The sequence below is a fragment of the Oncorhynchus nerka genome, unplaced genomic scaffold (assembly GCF_034236695.1).
Source record: "Oncorhynchus nerka isolate Pitt River unplaced genomic scaffold, Oner_Uvic_2.0 unplaced_scaffold_1698, whole genome shotgun sequence".
Classification (NCBI taxonomy): domain Eukaryota; kingdom Metazoa; phylum Chordata; class Actinopteri; order Salmoniformes; family Salmonidae; genus Oncorhynchus; species Oncorhynchus nerka.
The window spans coordinates 3,766-25,337 of record NW_027039625.1 but is presented as its reverse complement, the minus strand read 5'-3'; the positions used below and the strand labels follow the sequence as shown (position 1 = coordinate 25,337).

At 45.0% G+C, this 21,572-nt stretch overlaps 1 protein-coding gene across 1 annotated transcript; it reads right to left on the bottom strand.

Annotated features, from left to right (window-relative positions):
- Positions 1-653: 653 nt before the first annotated feature.
- Positions 654-19,000, bottom strand: LOC135568112 (uncharacterized). The gene is made up of 3 exons (XM_065015102.1): positions 18,882-19,000; positions 2,438-2,585; positions 654-2,189 (listed from the first exon to the last, which is right to left on the bottom strand). The coding sequence occupies exons 1-3, from the start codon at positions 18,998-19,000 to the stop codon at positions 654-656; spliced, it is 1,803 nt and encodes a 600-aa protein (XP_064871174.1).
- Positions 19,001-21,572: the final 2,572 nt, after the last annotated feature.

Sequence of the window (21,572 nt, the reverse complement as noted above, 5' to 3'; positions counted from 1 at the left end):
CAGCCACCATACCTCACCCCCTACCACACCATACCACCACCATACCATACCACACCATACCATGCACATACCACACTCACCATACCTCACCACATACCACACCACACCATATCACACTACACCACACTCACACCCAGTGATGATTCTCCAGCCAGACAGCAGACATGGCTGTATGGGGCCGATACACATCCTGGGGCGGATCGTTTTGTTTTCTTCAGGTTTTCTCTTCTTCTGTCTCCTCCGTCTCAAAGGTCAGAGCTTCTGAGGTCACAAAGAGTTGAGAGGAGTTTGCAGGAGAAACAATAAGAGTTGTTGGCAGATATAAATTTTGAGTGTCTGTTAGTGGATCTGATGATCAAAGACATGGAAAACAATTCTAGATGGACATGGAGGATGATACAACCTCTGAAATAGCAGTTCTCATAACAAAATCCTGAATAACCTTTTTACAAAACAATACAAAATCCCAATAGTAGAATCATCCCTGTCCGTCTTGTAGCACATGGGGAGACGGTGTAAAGAGCTATTGAAAGGTATTCAGTGCAACCCTTGTCTGGGACAAAGGGCAAGCTCTTCTGAGTCAGACCAGGACTAGGGACTAGTGATAAAGAACCAAAAGAATGACGGGGTGAGAAGGAGGTAAGGGGTGATGGCTAGGGTGTGAGGTGAGGAGGTAGGGGGAAAGTGGCAGGAGTGTGGAGGGGTAAATGGTGAAGGTGAAGAGTGTGGGGTGAGGGTGGCAAGAGAAGTTGGGGTGAGGGCTGAAGGGTGAAGGTGAGGAGTGTGGGGGTGAGGGTGAGTGAGAAGGAGTTGGGGTGAGGGCTGGAAGGGTGAGTGGAGAGGAATGTGGGGGTGAGGGGGTGAAGGGTGAGGGAGTTGGGGGTGAGGGCTGAAGGTGAGGGTGAGGAGTGTGGGGGAGGAGGGGTGAGTGGTAAGGAGTTGGGGGTGAGGCTGAAGGGTGAGTGGTGAGGAGTGTGTGGGGGTGAGGGGTGAGTGGTAAGGAGTTGGGGTGAGGGCTGAAGGGTGAGGGTGAGGAGTGTGGGGTGAGGGGTGAGTGGTAAGGAGTTGGGGTGAGGGGCTGAAATGTGAGTGGTGAGGAGTATGGGGGTGAAGGGTGAGGGTGAGGGGTAAGGAGTTGGGGTGGGGGCTGAAGGGTGAGGGTGAGGAGTGTGGGGGTGAGGGGTGAGTGGTAAGGAGTTGGGGTGAGGGCTGAAGGTTGAGTGGTGAGGAGTGTTGGGGTGAGGGGTGAGTGGTAAGGGGTTGGGGTCAGGGCTGAAGCGTGAGTGGTAAGGGAGTGTGGGGGTGAGGTGTGTGGGGGTGAGGGGTGAGTGGTAAGGAGTTGGGGTGAGGGCTGAAGGGTGAGGGTGAGGAGTGTGGGGGTGAGGGCTGAAGGTTGCGTGGTGAGGAGTGTGGCGGTGAGGGGTGAGTGGTAAGGAGTGTGGGGGTAAGGGGTGAAGGGTGAGGGTAAGGAGTGGGGGTGAGGGGTGAAGGGTGAGGAGTTGGGGTGAGGGCTGAAGGGTGAGGGTGAGGAGTGTGGGGGTGAGGGCTGAAGGGTGAGTGGTGAGGAGTGTGGGGGTGAGGGGTGAGTGGTAAGGAGTTGGGGTGAGGGCTGAAGGGTGAGTGGTGAGGAGTGTGGGTGTGAGGGGTGAGTGGTAAGGAGTTGGGGTGAGGGCTGAAGGGTGAGGGTGAGGAGTGTGGGGGTGAGTGGTGAGGAGTGTGGGGGTGAGGGGTGAGTGGTAAGGAGTTGGGGTGAGGGCTGAAGGGTGAGGAGTGTGGGGTGAGGGCTGAAGGTTGAGTGGTAAGGAGTGTGGGGGTGAGGGGTGAGTGGTAAGGAGTTGGGGTGAGGGCTGAAGGGTGAGTGGTAAGGAGTGTGGGGGTGAGGGGTGAGTGGTAAGGAGTATGGGGGTGAAGGGTGAGGGCTGAAGTGTGAGTGGTGAGGAGTATGGGGGTGAAGGGGTGAGGGGTGAGGAGTGTGGGGGTGAGGGGTGAGTGGTAAGGAGTTGGGGTGAGGGCTGAAGGGTGAGTGGTAAGGAGTGTGGGGGTGAGTGGTGAGGAGTGTGGGGGTGAGGGGTGAGTGGTAAGGAGTTGGGGTGAGGGCTGAAGGGTGAGGAGTGTGGGGGTGAGGGCTGAAGGTTGAGTGGTAAGGAGTGTGGGGGTGAGGGGTGAGTGGTAAGGAGTTGGGGTGAGGGCTGAAGGGTGAGTGGTAAGGAGTGTGGGGGTGAGGGGTGAGTGGTAAGGAGTTGGGGTGAGGGCTGAAGGGTGAGTGGTAAGGAGTGTGGGGGTGAGGGGTGAGTGGTAAGGAGTTGGGGTGAGGGCTGAAGGGTGAGTGGTGAGAAGTATGGGGGTGAAGGGTGAGGGTGAGGGGTAGGGGGTGTGGAGCTGAAGGGTAAGGGGTAAAGGGTGAGGAGGAGTATGCTGAGGATTATCTGCGGCAGGCATAAGCGTTGATGTTCTTGATGACATAGAAGCCGATGGTCATAGGGGGCATGGCTATCGTCCTCCCTGCCCGCAGCGTCTGAGGCTTCAATTCCGGGAACGTCTCGCTGTCCACCATCAACAACTTTTCTCCGTTCAACTGGACTGACCTGGGGGAGACAGGAGAGAGTGGAGTTGGAGAGATGAAGAGAGTGGAATGAAAGATAAAAGAGAGGAGAAGGATAATTGAGAGAGGGTGAGAGAGGGAAGTGTGGGAGAAAAGCTGGAGTGGTGGAGCAGCAGTCCTTCTGAGGCTGCATGTCCAGTCATCTGAACACTAGGGGGAGGTAAAGTTACATAATGGCACCGTCCTGACGGGGCGGTTTTGTGACAGATGTGATCCCTCTTAACTAGATGGAAGAGTGGCTAGGTTGTGGTTTATTTTCTCTCAATTCCAGGCAAATGCTGAATTGATCTGCACTATCATGGGTGGATTCCTAGTCTAATACAACTAACTGACAAGGAACTGATCACCAACTCATTAAAGTCTGCCTCAGAGTGCACTGAGAAGTTTCAACCCTTTGGAAGTGGGGATTACACTGGATATCCTAAAATAAATAGCCCTACGAAATAACACAACAAAATTCTTCTGTATTTTTATGAGACTGACAGATTCCAATAGACATTTTCCTGTCCCGTCGTCTGTGAGTGGAGGCCTGTAGAAAGTCAGCAGTACACTAGATAACTGAACGTGAACGCTAATGAATCCAATGCAATGTTTCAACGTCCATGCCAGCGTTAAACGCAGCGAAATAGCAAATGATTAACACGGTTATAAAAATTAAAGGGCAATTTTGTAACAATTTCTCAGGGGGAAAAAGCAAGACTCAGAGACATATATACAGGACCAGTCAAATACTTGGACACACCTATTCATTCAAGGGTGTCACGACTTCCGCCGAAGTCGGCCCCTCTCCTTATTCTGGCGGCGTTCGGCGGTTGACGTCACCGGCTTTCTAGCCATCGCCGCTCCATTCTTCGATTATCCATTTGTTTTGTCTTGTTCCATTCACACCTGGTTTACATTCCCCAATTACACTACATGTATTTATTCCTCTGTTCCCCCTCATGTCTCTGTGTGAAATTGTTTGTGTGTTATGTTGGACGCAGACTAGGCTATGTGTTTGTTATTTTCCTGTTATTTCTACTGTTTGTATGAATTTTGTTAAACATCTGTTGTGTGACTGTTTCAGCCCGCTTATACACTTTGGCTTGTTGGCTGGAGGTTTTTAACGCAGCTGCGTCCGTCTGCACTCTTTCCTCCTGCAGTAATAAAGTGTGCTCCTGTTCACAATTCACTGCCTCCCGGCACCTGACTTCACCACGAGTACGCACACGCCTGACAAAGGGTTTTTCTTTTTATTTGTACTATTTTCAACATTGTAGAATAGTAGTGAAAACATCACTAAACTATGAGATAACACATATGGAATCATGTTAAAGCCAAAAAACTCGAGATACATATGGAATCATGTTGTAGCCAAAAGTGTTCAAATTATTTCTTCAAAGTAGCCACCCTTTGACTTGATGACAGCTTTTGCACACTCTTGACATTCTCAACCAGCTTCATGAGGTAGTCGCCTGGAATGCATGTCAATTAACAGGTGTGAGAAGAAGAAGGCTGATGTTTTTACATGTCTCCAACCGATTCTGTTTGTTTGTTCGTTTACTTGCGTTGTTTGTAACTTGTTTTTTAACTTATTTTGTACATAATATTGACGTCTCTTATGACCAAAATAATTTCTGGTCATCAGGACTGCGATTACTCACTTTACGGACTGCCAGAATCCTTGTTTTCCTTTATCGAATCTGACGAGCCCGGCGAATGATATAATACTATCTCGGGAACAAGCCCAGGTCCCCATGATTTGCGTGAAGAGAGAGGCGGAGAAAAGGCCAGCGGGCTGCCTTCTGAGAATTTGTAGCTTTCCATTGAATAAAACCCCCACTTCACTCCATTCTGCCAGCAAACGTAATCTTTGGAGAATAAAATCGATGACCTACGCAGAAAATTACATTCAAAACTGTAATATCTTATGCTTCACGGAGTCGGGCTGAACGACGACACTATCAACATACAGCTGGTTATTCATGTACTGGCGGTAGAACATCGGCGTCTGGGAAAATATATATATATTTTACCTTATTTAACCAGGTAGGCAAGTTAAGAACAAGTTCTCATTTTACAATGCACCTGGCCAAGATAAAGCAAAGCAGTTAACACAAACAACAACACAGAGTTACACGTGAGTAAAACAAACGTACAGTCATACAGACATACAGTAGAAAAATAAGTCTATATACAATGTGCGCAAGTAAGGTGAAATAAGGAGGTAAAGGCAAAAAAAAAAGGCCATGGTGGCTTAAGTAAATACAATATAGCAAGTAAAACACTGGAATGGTTGATTTGCAGTGGAAGAATGTGCAAAGTAGAGAGAAATAATGGGGTGCAAATGAGCAAAATAAATAAATACAGTAGGGAAAGAGGTAGTTGTTTGGGCTAAATTATAGATGGGCTATGTACAGGTGCAGTAATCATGAGATGCTCTGACAGCTGGTGCTTAAAGCTAGTGAGGGAGAGATAAGTGTTTCAGTTTTAGAGATTTTTGCAGATCACAGTCATTGGCAGCAGAGAACTGGAAGGAGAGGTGGCAAAAGGAAGAATTGGTTTTGGGGTGACCAGAGATACACCCTGCTGGAGCGCTTTGCTACAGGCGTGTGCTGCTGGTGACCAGCTAGCTGAGATAAGGGGGACTTACCTAACAGGGTCTTGTAGATGACCCGAGCCAGTGGGTTTGGCGATGAGTATGAAGCGGGGGCCAGCCAACAAGAGCGTACAGGTCGCAGTGGTGGGTAGTATATGGGGCTTGGGACCAAATGGATTGCACTGTGATAGACTGCATCCAATTTATTGAGTAGGGTATTGAGGCTATTTTGCAAATGACATCGCCGGGTCAAGGATTGGTAGGATGGTCAGTTTTACAAGGGTATGTTTGGCAGCATGAGTGAAGGATGCTTTGTTGCTAAATAGAAGCCAATTCTAGATTTAACTTTGGATTGAGATGTTTGATGAGTCTGGAAGGAGTTTACAGTCTAACCAGACATCTAGAGTTTTGCAGTTGTCCACATATTCTAAGTTCAGAACCGTGATGCTGGACGGGCGGCAGGTGCAGGCAGCGTCAGTTGAAAGCATGCATTTAGTTTTACTTGTATTCAAGAGCAATTGAGGCCACGGAAGGAGAGAGTTGTATGGCATTGAAGCTCGCCCAAGGGTTGTGCTGGAAAGTGTCCAAAGACGGGCCAGAAATATACAGAATGGTGTCGCTCATGAGAGGTGGATCAGAGACTCACCAGCAGCAAGAGCTACATCATTGATGTATACAGAAGAGAGTCGGGTCAAGAATTGAACCCTTGTGGCACCCCCATAGAGACTGCCAGAGGCTTTCTGGGATAACAGGCCCTCCGATTTGACACACTGAAATCTATTATAGAGTAGTTAGGTGAACCAGGCGAGGCAATCATTGAAAACCAAGGATACTTCAGTCTGCACGATGGGGATGTGGTGATTGACAATCCAGAAAGCCTTGGCCAGGTCAATGAATACGGCTGCACAGTATTGTTTATCGATGGCGGTTAAGATATCGTTTAGGACGCTGAGCGTGGCTGAGGTGACACCCATGACCAGCTCTGAAACCAGATTACATAGGAGAAGGTATGGTGGGATTCAAATGGTCAGTAATCTGTTTGTTGACTTGGCTTTGAAGACCTTAGAAAGGCAGGGTAGGATAGATATAGGTCTGTAGAGTGTCTCTCCCCCTATGAAGAGTGGGGTGACATGGCTGATCTCAATCTTGGGGAATCTCAGACGACACAAAAGAGAGGTTGAACAGGCTAGTAATATGGTGGCAACAATTTCGGCAGATAATTTTAGAAAGAAAGGTTCCAGATTATCTCAGCCCGGCTGATTTATGAGGTCAGATTTTGCAGTTCTTTCAGAACATCAGCTGACTGGATTTGGGAGAAGGAGGGAATGGGAAGGCTTGCGAGGTTGCTGTATGGCGGGTACAGTGCTGTTGACAGGGGTAGGGTAGCCAAGGTGGAAAGCATGGCCAGTCGTAGAAAATGCTTATTGAAATTCGCAATTATAGTGGATTTATCGGTGGTGAGCAGTGTTTCCTATCTTCAGTGCAGGTGGGCAGCTGGGAGGAGGTGTTTTATTCTCCATGGTAAGACAAGGGGCTAAGATGCTAAGCTAGAGGACTGTTTTGCCTGCACAGACGGGAATATGTTCACGGATTTTCCGATGGCATTGAGGAGTACACCACATCAGTCATTGGGTTCATCAATAAGTGCATCGAGAGCGTCATCCCCACAGTGACCATTTATACATACCCCATCAAGAAGCAATGGATTTTATCCAACATCCGCACTGAGCTAAAGTCGGCCTTCCGCTTTCAAGGAGCGGGACTCTAACCGGGAAGCTTAGAAGAAATCCCTGCCCTCCAAGGACCATCAAACAGGCAAAGCATCAATACAGGACTAAGATCAAATCGCATTACACGGCTCTGGCGCTGGGCTAGATGTGGCAAGGCTTTTGCAAACCATTACACTGAAAGGGAAGCGCAGCCAAGGGCTGCCCAGTGACACGAGCCCCAGATGAGCTAAATGACTTATGTGCTAAGCCGAGGCAAATAACACTGAAACATGCAAGAGAGCACCAGCTATTCTGGGCGACAGTGTGATCACGCTCTTCGCAGGGTCGATGTGAGGAAGAACTTTAAACAGGTTAACCATTCACACAGATGCAGGGCCAGACAGATTACCAAGACGTATACTGCGAGCATGCGCTAACCAACTGCAAGTGTCTTCGGCTGACATTTTCATCCCTCTCCCTGTCCTGCCTGCAATAAGAACATGTTTTTAAATAAACCACCATAGTGTCTGTGCCCAAAAACACTAAGGTAACCTGCCTAAATGACTACCAACTCGTAGCACTCACGTTTGTAGCCATGAAGTGATATGAAAGGCTGGTCATGGCTCACATCAACACCATTATCCGAGAAGCCCTAGACCCACTCAAACTGCAAAACGCCAACAGATCCAGATGATGCACCTCTACTGCACTCCACAACTGCCCTTTTCCCAAATGGACAAAGGAATACCTATGTGAGAATGATATTCATTGACTACAGCTCAGGGTTTCAACACCAGTGCCCTCAAAGCTCATCAATAAGCTAAGGACCCTGGGACTAAACTCCTCCCTCTGCAACTGGATCCTGACTTCCTGTTGGGCCCCTGGTGGTAAGGGTAGATAACAACACATCCGCCACGCTGATCCTCAACACGGGCACCTCAGAGGAGCGAGGTCAGTCCCCTCCTGTTTCCCTGTTCACTCATGACTGCACCAGGCACGACTCAACACCATCATTAAGTTTGCCGATGACACAACAGTGGTAGGCCTGATCACGACAATGACGAGACAGCCTATAGAGGAGGAGTCCGAGACCTGGCAGTGTGATGCCAGGATAACAACCTCTCCCTCAACGTGATCAAGACAAAGGAGATGATTGTGGACTACAGGAAAAAGAGGACCGGCACGCCCCATTCTCATCGGCGGGGCTGCAGTGGAGCAGGTTGAGAGCTTCAAGTTCCTTGGTGTCCACATCACCAACAAACTAACATGGTTCAAGCACACCAAGACAGTCATGAAGAGGGCACAACAAAACCTGCACTCCCTTGGGGAGACTGAAAAGACTTGGCATGGGTCCTCAGATCCTCAAAAGTTTCTACAGCTGCAATCATCAGAGCATCACTGAATGGTTGCATCATTCCTGGTATGCGTCCATCTGGTTGCGCTTACGGACGATCATTTGTCTTTCAACAAGGACAATGACCCAAAACACACCTCAAGCTGTGTAAAGGGTTATTTGACCCAGAAGGAGAGTGCATGGAGTGCTGCATCAGATGACCTGCCTCCCCAATCCCTAATCCTCCCAACTAAAATTTAGGATGGTTTGGGATGAGTGGTGCAGCTGAGTGAAGAAAAAGCAGGCAAACAAGTGCTCAGCTGAGTTGAATTCCGAAGTTTACATACACTTTAGGTTGGAGTCAGTATAACCTGCTTTTTCAACCACTCACAATTTTCTTATGGAACAAACTATAGTTTGGCAAGTCGAGTTAGGACATCTACTTTGTGTGCATGACAGAAGTACTTTTTTTTCAATAATATTATTATTTCACTCTTGTAATTCACTGTATCGCATAATTCCATAGGTCAGAAGTTTACATACAAATCAATCACAGAACAACAGCCATGGAAATTGTGAAGATGCTGGAGGAAACAGGTTCAAAAGTATCAACGTATATCCACAGTAAACGAGTCCGATATCGACATAACCTGAAAGGCCGCTCAGCAAGGAAGAAGCCACTGCTCAAAAACCTCCATAAAAAAGTTAGACTATGGTTTTGCAACTGCACATGGGGACAAAGATCATACTTTTTGGAGAAATGTCCTCTGGTCTGATGAAACAATAATATAACTGTTTGGCCATAAATGACCATTGTTGTGCTTGGAGGAAAAGGAGGAGGCTTGCAAGCCGAAGAGCACCTTCCCAACCGTGAAGCACCGGCGGTGGCAGCATCATGTTGTGGGGTGCTTTGCTGCAGGAGGGCCTTCTCAAAATAGATGGCATCATGAGGATGAAACGTATGTGGAAATATTGAAGCAACATCTCCAGACATCAGTCAGGAAGTTAAAGCTATTGCAAATGTGTCTTCCAAATGGACAATGACTCCAAGCATACTTCAAAGTTGTGTCACAATGGCATATGGACAACAAAGTCAAGGTATTGGAGAGGCCATCACAAAGCCCTGACCTGAATCCATAGACAATTTGTTGTGAGGCGTGTGCGAGCACGGAGGCCTACAAAACCTGACTCAATCAGCTCTGTCAGGAGGAACGGGCCAAAATTCACCCAACTTATTGTGGGACGCTTGTGGAAGGCTACGCGGAAGCACGCTTGGCTGTCTCTGCCTGGCCGGTTCCCCTTTCCACTGGGATTCTCTGCATCTAACCCTACTACAGGGGCCGAGTCACTGGCTTACTGGTGCTCTTTCATGTCGTCCCTAGGAGGGGTGCGTCACTTGAGTGGGTTGAGTCACTGATGTGATCTTTCCTGTCTGAGTTGGCGCCCCCCTTGGTTGTGCTGTGGCGAGATCTTTGGGGCTATACTCTGCCTTGTCTCAGGATGGTAAGTTGGCGGTTGAAGAAATCCCTATAGTGGTGTGGGTGCTGTGCTTTTGGCAAAGTGGGTGGGGTTATATCCTTCCTGTTTGGCCTTGGTCCGGGGTATCATCGGATGGGGTCACAGTGTCTCCTGACCCCTCCTGTCTCAGCCTCCAGTATTTATGCTGCAGTAGTTTATGTGTCGGGGCTAGGGTCAGTTTGTTATATCTGGAGTACTTCTCCTGTCTTATCCGGTGTCCTGTGTGAATTTAAGTATGCTCTCTCTAATTCTCTCTTTCTCTCTTTCTTTCTCTCTCTCTGAGGACCTGAGCCCTAGGACCATGCCTCAGGACTACCTGGCATGATGACTCCTTGCTGTCCCCTGGCCGTGCTGCTGCTCAGTTTCAACTGTTCTGCCTGTGAGTATTATTTGACCATGCTGGTCATTTATGAACATTTGAACATCTTGGCCATGTTCTGTTATAATGCCAGCAGCATACCACCCTGCATACTATCAGTTGGCTTGCTTCTGGTCAGTTCCTGGATGGGAGACCAGATGCTGCTGGAAGTGGTGTTGGAGGGCCAGTAGGAGGCACTCTTTCCCTCTGGTCTAACAAAATATCCCAATGACACTGCCCTGTGTAGGTGCCGTCTTTCGGATGGGACGTTAAACGGGTGTCCTGACTCTCTGAGGTCATTAAAGATCCGCATGGCACTTATTGTAAGAGTAGGGGTGTTAACCCCGGTGTCCTGGCTAAATTCACAATCTGGCCCTCAAACCATCACGGTCACCTAATAATCCCCAGTTTACAATTGGCTCATTCATCCCCCTCCTCTCCCCTGTAACTATTCCCCAGGTCGTTGCTGCAAATGAGAACTTGTTCTCAGTCAACTTACCTGGTAAAATAATGGAAAAATAAATAAATAATCTCCACCCGGCACAGCCAGAAGAGGACTGGCCACCCCTCATAGCCTGGTTCCTCTCTAGGTTTCTTCCTAGGTTTTGGCCTTTCTAGGGAGTTTTTCCTAGCCACGGTGCTTCTACACCTGCATTGCTTGCTGTTTGGGGTTTTAGGCTGGGTTTCTGTACAGCACTTTGAGATATCAGTTGATGTACGAAGGGCTATATAAATAAATTTGATTTGATTTGTTTGACCCAAGTTAAAAAATTTAAAGGCAATGCTACCAAATACTAATTGAGTGTATGTAAACTTCTGACCCACTAGGAATATGATGAAATAAATAAAAGCTGAAATAAATCATTCTCTCTACTAGTATTCTGACATTTCATATTCTTAAAATAAAGTGCTGATCCTAACTGACCTAAAACAGGGAATTTTTTATAGGATTAAAATGTCAGGAATTGTGAAATACTGAGTTTAAATGTATTTGGCTAAGGTGTATAAACTTCCGACTTTAACTGTATGTGAACTCTTCAAGACTGTGGGAAAATCATTCCTCACGAAGCTGGTTGAATGATTTGTTTAACACTTTTTGGTTACTACATAAGTTTCCATACGTACATTTAATAGTTTTTATGTCTTCACTATTATTCTACAAAGTAGAATATAGTAAACATAAAGAAAATTATTGAATGTGCAGGGTGTCCAAACTTTTGACTTGTACTGTATATATGGTTGGCAACACTCTAACTATCAACCCACACCTCCAACTTGGCTTTCTTTTTTGAAAATACATGAGCTGTAGGGTGAACTCTCTCTCTGTCTCAGCTTTAAAGCTAAGTGTAAAACAGCAGGCTTCAGAACCCCAATGTTGATGTTCACTAACGCCTCTCAGAGGATTTATGTTAGCCAGTTCAAAGCACTGGGGAGCAGGGAAGTGGAATGAGAGAGAAACAGAGATAAGAGAGAAAACAGAGAGCAAAGAGAGAGACAGGAAGGGGGAGAAGGAGACAGAAAGAAAGAAAATAGGGGAAAGTCTAAATATCCTTTTATATAATGTAAATGAAATTACACTTCCATATGCTGTTCCTTCAGCAGCTCCTGGCCACAGATGTATCTCTCTCTCTCTCCTCTCTGTGTGTGTGTGTGTGTGTGTGTGGTGTGTGTGGTGACCCTTCAAGTCAACAAGTTTCACCTAACTTTCACTCCAACACTGTTAGATTGCAGCATGGTATTCAACTGATGGTTGCAGAGGGTCCGCAGAAATGTATACAGAATAAAAATAAGCACAACATGTAAAGTGTTGGTCCCATGTTTAATGAGCTGAAATAAAGATCCCAGAAATGTTCCATACGCACAAAAGCTTATTTCTCTCAAATGTTGTGCACAAATTGGCTTTACATCCCTGTTAGTGAACACTTTCTTTTGCCAATATAAAATCCATACACTGACAGGTGTGGCATATCAAAAAGGTGATTCAACTGTATGATCTATTAGCATAGTGCACCTTGTGCTTGGGACAATAAAAGGCCACTCTAAAATGTGCAGTTTTTGTCACACAACACAATGCCACAGATGTCTTCTACGCTTGAGGGGCGTTGGCAACTGACTGCAGGAATGTTCACCAGAGCTGTTGCCAGAGAATTTAATGTTCATTTATCTACATAAGCCGCTCCAACTTCATTATAAAGAATTTGGCAGTAAGTCGCAACCGCCCTCACCACCGTAGACCAAGTGTAACCATCCTCGAATAGGCTATCAGTGCGGCATGTGCTGGAGGCTGCAATTGGTAAGCTTTGACATGGACATAAATTTTGCATACACATAGTTAACCTTTGTTTGCTGCTCGTGTAGCAAGAATGTGTTTGGAGTACCTTTTTCTAGCTAATAGGCTGCATTGATTCCCTTCTTCTTCCAATTTATAATGTGGAAGACAAAATAATGAAAACTATCTACCAAATCTGTCAATTTAAAAATGTTGATTACTTCTCCTTGCCATTACCATTCACATGATAATAAGACAAGACATAACATGATGGAGTTCGCCGGTTTGCCTGGGAGGGGTCCCTGGGCAATAAAGGTTGAAGACCCCTGGACTATAGTAACAATCACAGGGCCCATATTCAAGTCCAGTTCGGGCTCCCCTGGGAATTCACTGCAATATACCTTGACAACAATTCTTCCATATTCCATAAAAAATGTGAGTTGTTTTGCGAAACAGCTATATTTACCAGGATGCATTAAACCCTGTGGATACAGTCCTACCAGGAACAGTATGATATTCCATTACACTTCTTGATTAGCCCCTGAGTTAGTATAACCTTACCTAACATTTAATTGTTCATACACATATATAGTTGAGTGGTATCACTCCTGGCAATGAGCACACACAGACCCGATACGTCAGGGGGTTTCAACCCTGTGGCCACCTTTCCTGTTTCATACTGTCTAAATAAAGTAATACAAAATAAGAAAGGAGAATGGAATTATACTATGATAATGACCTGATTGAGACCATAGGCTCCAAAAGTGGAAAAGAAGAATTAGAGAGCACCTCATTTTGCTGATTGACCAGATTTTATGAGGACTAAGAGTGTCACCCTAAATGACCAACATGTTAAATCTAGAAATGCAAAGCCATTAAACAAACTGAGATCCATTTCTGTGGCCAGACCTATGGCCATGTACAGGGTGGCTGTTGCATTGTAGTCACATTTATAGACATCTGGGGAGTTGCTCAAACAATAATAAAAGTCCCCCAGTGCTCTACCTATGCTGAGTGGAAAGCAGTAAGACCACCAGTTGGAGTCTAGAACAGAGCCAGGCGTTCTCCTCAAATCTGCTCACGGTTATGTTAATAACCACTATAATCCCTTAACACCCTAACATCCTCATCATTAACCTGTTATTACAATGCACACAGAAACACACTGCACACACAGGTCCAATGCCCGTAACTGCACACACACAGGTCCGTACACCATGTGAACGTGCACACACACACACACTCATTGGGCCGTTATTGCAGGATCGGCCTTGTGTCTGAATAACAGGCTGAGTTTAGGCTGGAGAGGTCAAGAGAGGATGGATTACTGCCAGACAGACAGGCAGAGAGGGAGGGGAAGGAAGAGCAATGTGGGGAAACGATTGCAGCAGAGTTAGTGAAAAGGACTGGGGTTTTACTGCCTGGAAAACAGGGGGACAAGGAGAGGAGAGAATAAAGAAGGATGGATGTGTGGATGTCAGGAATGGAGAGAAAGGAGCAAGAGAAAATGGGTGAATGGAGGGGAGGCAGCAGGGCTATTGGTATGGAATGGTAACAGTGAGGTAGAAGATAGAGGAACAGGGTGGATGGAGTGTAGGGCTGTGCAGGCTGGTATGGAATGGTAACAGTGAGGCAGAAGACAGGGAATGGGGTGATGGAGTGTAGGGCTGTGCAGGGCTACTGGTATGGAAAATGGTAACAGTGAGGCAGTAGAAGACAGGGAATGGGTGGATGGGTGGGGCTGTACAGGGCTACTGGTACTGGTAGGAACAGCTAATCTTCCCCAGGAGCTCTGGGGGTGCAGACCAGATCAGGACCAGAAAACCAGATCAGACAAGAACCATCCCTCTAGTAAGTCCTTTGGTACCAGCATATATTTATTATCACGGCCCATAGTTCACTTTTTCAATTTTCAATAAACAAGGACAAACTGACAGCTATTCAGATTCTATTGCCAATTCTCAACCACTTTGGGCGTTTGGATGTTTGATGTTTGATATCTCTTTGCTTTTGTGTGTGTGTGTGTATATGTCATGACTGACTGCTTCCTCTCGCAGACATTTGCTCCTACTATAAATACATCCAACGATAAACATCATAGCATATTCCCTCTGTAGAAATACTATAGCCTGTCAAAATCCCACCATTTGGAGAAAAATTCTACCTTTTGAGACCTTTTAATATTTTTTCTTTGAAATAATCAAATATGAATCTTTATAACCTGGCTAAAAGACCCTCAAGTCTTCTTACCATCCAGTATACTGTAGAGCAGGGATCATCAACTAGATTCAGCAGCGGAATGATTTGTTTCTTGAGCGGAGGTGGGGGCAGAGACATAATTACAAATCATTTGTAGACTGCAAATTGACTGCAAGTCACCCAAACAGATATCATATTTGACTAAAACACATTCATTTCAAATCTTGCTTACATTTGTATACAATCTATTATGCGTGAGATACTTGGGAACAGTTTTCCAAAATGAAAATCACTTGTAGCTGACTATGTTTTATCGTCTTTTATGTCCAACAATGACAGTTCTAAAATGTTTATAATAATAATTATATGGGCAACCTTGCTGTGTAGTGTAGTATCTAGACAACTGGTCCTGGAGGGCTGCAGGGTTATGCACGTTTTGCTTCATTCAGCACTAAGTATCTATAGTATGAAGACCTTATAAAAGGGTTTATGAAGGCTTGAGCCTTTAAAGATGTGTTTTATTTACAGTGGAACCAAAATGCTTCAGTAGAGATGCACAAATCCTATCTTCAATCTTCCCTATTAAAGAGAACCCCCCACCCTGTTTCCCACAGAGAGTTAGCTAGAGGACAGCTGTGTTATGGTAACCTAGGTCTCTCTGGCTCTCTCCTGTATGTTGGAATTGCCAGGTCAGTGGGTCACAGGTGTTATATTAAGTATGTGTGTGTGTGCAACTACATATTAAGACGCCGAGGTCTGGTCCTCGATAATGTTTTCTAATTTGAATAAAAAGTTTATAATAAAAATATATACCGTATAGGGCCTATTGCACAGAAGTAAAAATATATACAGTATGGGGCCTATTGTACAAGTAAAAATATATACAGTATGGGGCCTATTGTACAAGTAAAAACATAGACAGTATGGGGCCTATTGCACAAAGAAAAATATATACAGTATGGGGCCTATTGTACAAAGAAAAAATATATACAGTATGGGGCCTATTGCCAAAGAAAAATATATACAGTATGGGGCCTATTGTACAAAGAAAAAAATATATACAGTATGGGGCCTATTGCACAAATAAAAATATACAGTATGGTGCCTATTGCACAAATAAAAATATATACAGTATGTAAAGCCTATTGCACAAATAACAATATATACAGTATGGTGCCTATTGTATAAATAAAAATATATACAGTATGGGGCCCATTGTATAAATAAAAATATATACAGTATGGTGCCTATTGCACAAATAAAAATATATACAGTATGGGGCCCATTTAACAAAGAAAATATATAGTATGGGGCCTATTGTACAAGAAAAATATAACAGTATATGGGCCTATTACTTTTAAAATAAAATATATACAGTATGGGGCCTATTGCACAAGTAACAATATATACAGTAAAGGGCCCCTGTGCACAAGAAAAATATATACAGTATGGGCCTATTGTACAAATAAAAATATATACAGTATGGGGCCTATTGCACAAATAAAAATATATACAGTATGGGGCCTATTGTACAAATAAAAATATATACAGTATGGGGACTCATTGTACAAATAAAAATATACAGTATGGGGCCTATTGTACAAATAAAAATATATACAGTATGGGGCCATTGGTACAAATAAAAATATATACAGATATGGTGCCTATTGCACAAATAAAGATATATACAGTATAGGGTAATGACAAAATAAAAATATATACAGTATGGGGCCTATTGTATAAATAAAAATATATACAGTATGGGGCCTATTGTACAAATAAAAATATATATACAGTATGGGGCCTATTGTACAAATAAAAATATATACAGTATGGTGCCCTTGCACAAATAAAAATATATACAGTATGGGGCCCTTGCACACAACAAAAATATATACAGTATGGGGCCTATTTACAAATAAATATATACAGTATGGGGCCTATTGCTGAAATAAAAATATAGATACAGTATGGGGCCTATTGCACAAATAAAAATATATACAGATATACAGTATGGAGCCATGTGCACAAATAAAAATATATATACAGTATGGGGCCTATTGCACAAATAAAAATATATACAGTATGGGGCCCTATTGTACAAATAAAAATATATACAGTATGGTGCCTACAAAATAAAAATATATACAGTATAGGGCCTATTGCACAAAATATGAATGACGGTCAACATCTAAATATTGCTCCCAGCTTTGATCAAAGCTCAGAACATCTATATTTTTTTTAAACCAAATCAAATCTAATTGTATTTGTCACAATCAAGTGCGCAGACCTTACCTTGAAATGCTTACTTACAAGCCCATAACCAACAATGCAGTTCAAGAAATATAGTTATATTTAATAGATAAACGAATGTAAAAAAAAAACATAAAATAAGTAACACAATAAAATAACAAAAATGACGCTATATACAGGGGTACCGTTACTGAGTCAATGTACAGGGTACATGTTAGTCAGAGATAATATATGTACATGTAGGTAGAGGTAAATTGACAATGCATAGATAATGAAAAATAGTAGCAGCAGTATACAAAACCAATGGGGGGGACAATGTAAAAGTCCAGTATGCATTTGATTAATTGTATTCAACAGTCTTATGACTTGGGGTAGAAGCTGTTAAGGAGCCATTGGACCTAGGCTTGGTGCTCTGATAATGATTGGCGTGCGTGTGAGAGAAGCAGACTTGGGTGACTGGAGTCTGACAATTCTTTGGGTCTTCCTCTGACACCGCCTAGTATATACAGTGGGGAGAACAAGTATTTGATACAATGCCGATTTTGCAGGTTTTCCTACTTACAAAAGCTGTGCAGAGGTCTGCCATTTTATTATAGGTACACTTCAACTGTGAAGACGGAATCTAAAACAAAATTCCATAAAATCACATTGTATGATTTTAAAAGTAATTAATTTTGCATTTTATTGCATGACATAAGTATTTGATACATCAGAAAAGCAGAACTTAATATTTGGTACAGAAACCTTTGTTTGCAATTACAGAGATCGCCGTTTCTGTAGTTCTTGACCAGGTTTGCACACTGCAGCAGGGATTTTGGCCCACTCCTCCATACAGACCATCTCCAGATCCTTCCCGGTTTTGGGGCTGTCGCTGGGCAATATGGACTTTCAGCTCCCCCAAGATGTTCTATTGGGTTCAGGTCTGGAGACTGTCTAGGCCACTCCAGGACCTTGAGATGCTTCTTATGGAGCCACTCCTTAGTTGCCCTGGCTGTGTGTTTCAGGTCGTTGTCATGCTGGAAGACCCAGCCGCAACCCCATCTTTAATGCTCTTACTGAGGGAAGGAGGTTGTTGGCCAAGATCTGTGATAAGATCTCCCCTCAATACGGTGCAGTCGTCCAGTCCCTTTTGCAGAAAAGCATCCCCAAAGAATGATGTTTCCACCTCCATGCTTCACGGTTGGGATGGTGTTCTTGGGGTTGTACTCATCCTTCTTATTCCTCCAAACCCGTGAGTGGAGTTTAGACCAAAAAGCTCTATTTTTGTCTCATCAGACCACATGACCTTCTCCCATTTCCTCCTCTGGATCATCGGATGGTCATTTGGCAAACCTCAGAGCGGGCCTGGACATGCCTGGCTTGAGCAGGGGGACCTTGCGTGCTGCAGGATTTTAATCCATGGCCACGGCGTAGTGTGTTACTAATGGTTTTCTTTGAGACTGTGGTCCCAGCTCTCTTCAGGTCATTGACCAGGTCCTGCCGTGAGTTCTGGGCTGACGTGGTGAGATCTTGCATGGAGCCCCAGACCGGGGTGATTGACCATCATCTGAACTTCTTCCATTTTCTAATAATTGCGCCAACAGTTGTTGCCTCCTCACCAAGCTGCTTGCCTATTGTCCTGTAGCCCATCCCAGCCTTGTGCAGGTCTACAATTTTACCCCTGATGTCCTTACACAGCTCTCTGGTCTTGGCCATTGTGGAGAGGTTGGAGTCTGTTTGATTGAGTGTGTGGACAGGTGTCTTTTATACAGGTAACGAGTTCAAATAGGTGCAGTTAATACAGGTAATCAGTGGAGAACAGGAGGGCTTCTTAAGAAAAGCGAGGTCTGTGAGCCAGAATTCGTACTAGTTGGTAGGTGATCAAATGCTTATGTCATGCAATAAAATACAAATTAATTACTTAAAATCATACAATGTGATACCTATGATAAAAATTACAGACCTCTACATGCTTTGTGGTAAAACCTGCCAAATCGGCAGGTGTATCAAACACTTGTTCTCCCCACTGTAGGTCCTGGATGGCAGGAAGCTTGGCCCCAACGATTTACTGGGCCAAACGCACCATCCTCTGTAGGCTTTACGGTTGCCATACCAGGCAGGGATGTAACTGGTCAAGATGCTCTCGACGGTGCAGCTGTAGAACGTTTTGAGGATCTGGGGACGCATGGCAAATCTTTTCATTCTCCCAAGGGGAAAAATTTGTTGTTATGCCCTTTTCACGACTTTCTTGGTGTGTTTGGACCATGATAGTTTGTTGGTGATGTGGACACCAAGGAACTTGAAACTCTCGACCCGCTCCACTACAGCCCCATATATGAGAAGCGGGGTGAACAGGCAGTGGCTCGGGTGGTTGCTGTCCTTGATGTTCTTTTTGGCCTTCCTGTGACAACGGGTGGTGTAGGTGTCCTGGAGTGCAGGTAGTTTGCCCCGGTGATGCGTTGTGCAGACCTCACTACCCTCTGGAGAGCCTTACGGTTGTGGGCGGAGCAGCCGTACTAGGCGGTGATACAGCCCGACAGGATGCTCTCGGACAGCATCTGCATAAGTTTCGTGAGTGTTTTTGGTGACAACACAAATTTCATCAGTCTCCTGAGGTTGAAGAGACATTGTTGCGCCCTTCTTCTCCATGCGATCTGTGTGGGTGGACCATTTCAGTTTGTCCGTAGTTGTATACGCCAAGGAACTTAAAACTTTCCACCTTCTCCACTTACTGTCTCGTCGATGTGGGATAGGGGTGCTACCTTGCTGTTTCCTGAAGTCCAAGATCATCTCCTTGTTTTGTTGACGTTAGTGTGAGGCATTTTCCTGACACCACACTCCGAGGGCCCCTCACCTCCTCCCTCTAGACCATCTAGTCAGCTTTTGGTAATCAATCCATTCCACTGTTGTGTTGTCTGCTAACTTGATGATTGAGTTCGAGGCGTGCGTGGCCACGCAGTCATGGGTGAACAGGAGTACAGGAAGACTCAAACGCACCTGTGGGGCCCCAGTGTTGAGGATCATCAGGTGGAGATGTTGTTTCCTCACCCTCACCACCTGGGGGCGTCCATCAGAAAGTCCAGGACCCTGTTGCACGGGCGGGGGTAAGACCTAGGTCTCGAACTTAATGGTGAGCTGGAGGGTACTATGCTGAGCTGTAGTCGATGAACAGCATTTATTACATTTGTATTCCTCTTTGTCCAGATGGGACAGGGCAGTGTGCAGTGTGCAGTGTGATTTGTGTCATCTGTGGACCTATTAGGCAGTAAGCAAATTAGAGTAGAGTCTCCTCAAAGCACTTCATGATGACGGAAGTGAGTGCTACGGGCGATAGTCATTTAGCTCAGTTACCTTAGCTACTTGGGAACAGGAACAATGGTGGCCCTCTTTCCAGCATGAGGGAACAGCAGACTGGGATAGATTGGATTGAATATGTCCGTAAACACACTAGCCAGCTGGTCTGTGCATGCTCTGAGGACACTGCTATGGGATACCGTCTGGAGCCACAGCAGCCTTGCGAGGGTTAAATGTTTTACTCACGTTGGCTGCGGTGAAAGAGAGCCCGCAGGTTTTGGTGACAGGCCATGCTCCCGGTGGCACTGTATTGTCCTCAAAGAGAGCAAAGAAGTTGTTTTTAGTTTGTCTGGGAGCAAGACATCGGGGTCTGCGACGGGACTGGTTCTCTTTTTGTAGTCTGTGATTGACTGTAGACCCTGCGACATACGTCTTGTGTCTGAGCCATTGAATTGCGACTCTACTTTGTCTCTATACTGGCGGCTTAGATTGTTTGATTGCCTTACGGCGGAATAGCTACACTGTTTGTATTCTGTCATGTTTCCGGTCACCTTGCCTAATTAAAAGCAGTGGTTCGGCTTTCAGTTTTGCGTGAATGCTGCCATCAATCCACGGTTTCTGTTTGGGGAAGGTTTTAATAGTCGCCATGGGTACAACATCACCGATGCACTTGCTAATGAACTCGCTCACAGAGTCAGCGTATACTTCAATGTTGTTGTTCGATACTATCCGGAACGTATCCCAGTCCACGTGATCGAAGCAATCTTGAGCGTGGAATCAGATTGGTCGGACCAGCATTAACAGACCTGAGCACAGGCGTTTCATGTTTTAGTTTCGGTTTATAGGCTGGAAGCATCAAATGAGTCGTGGTCAGATTTGCCGAAAGGAGGCGAGGGAGGGCTTTGTATGCATCAAAGAAGTTAGAGTAACAATGATCCAGAATTTTGCCAGCCGGGCCGTGCATTCGATATGCTGATAAAAATTTAGGGAGCCTTGTTTTCAGATTAGCCTTGTTAAAATTATACAGCTCGTTAAATGTGGTCACTGCCAGCATTGGTTTGTGGTGGTAAATAGATGGCTTTGAACAAATATAGATGAAATATGTTTTGGTAGAAAGTGTTGTCTATTGTTTTTCATGAGGTGCTCCACCTCAAGCGAGCAATACCTAGAGACTTCCTTATTATAAGACATTGCTCACCAGTTGTTTATTGAGAAATAGACACACACCACCACCCCTCGTCTTATCGACATAACTGTTCTGTCCGGCCGATGCACAGAACATTCAACACACTCTCGAACAGCTAACTCCGCACTCTCACGGCATTGGCTGAGCACCTGAGATATGAAAACGAACTACCCATCTCACAGTCGGCTCAATAGGCAATTAGTCTGGAATGCTGCTGGTAGTGTGTTGGCGAGATGCCAGACAAAAGATTGACTTGCCTAGTTAAATAAAGGTTAAATAAAATGTTTTTTTTTA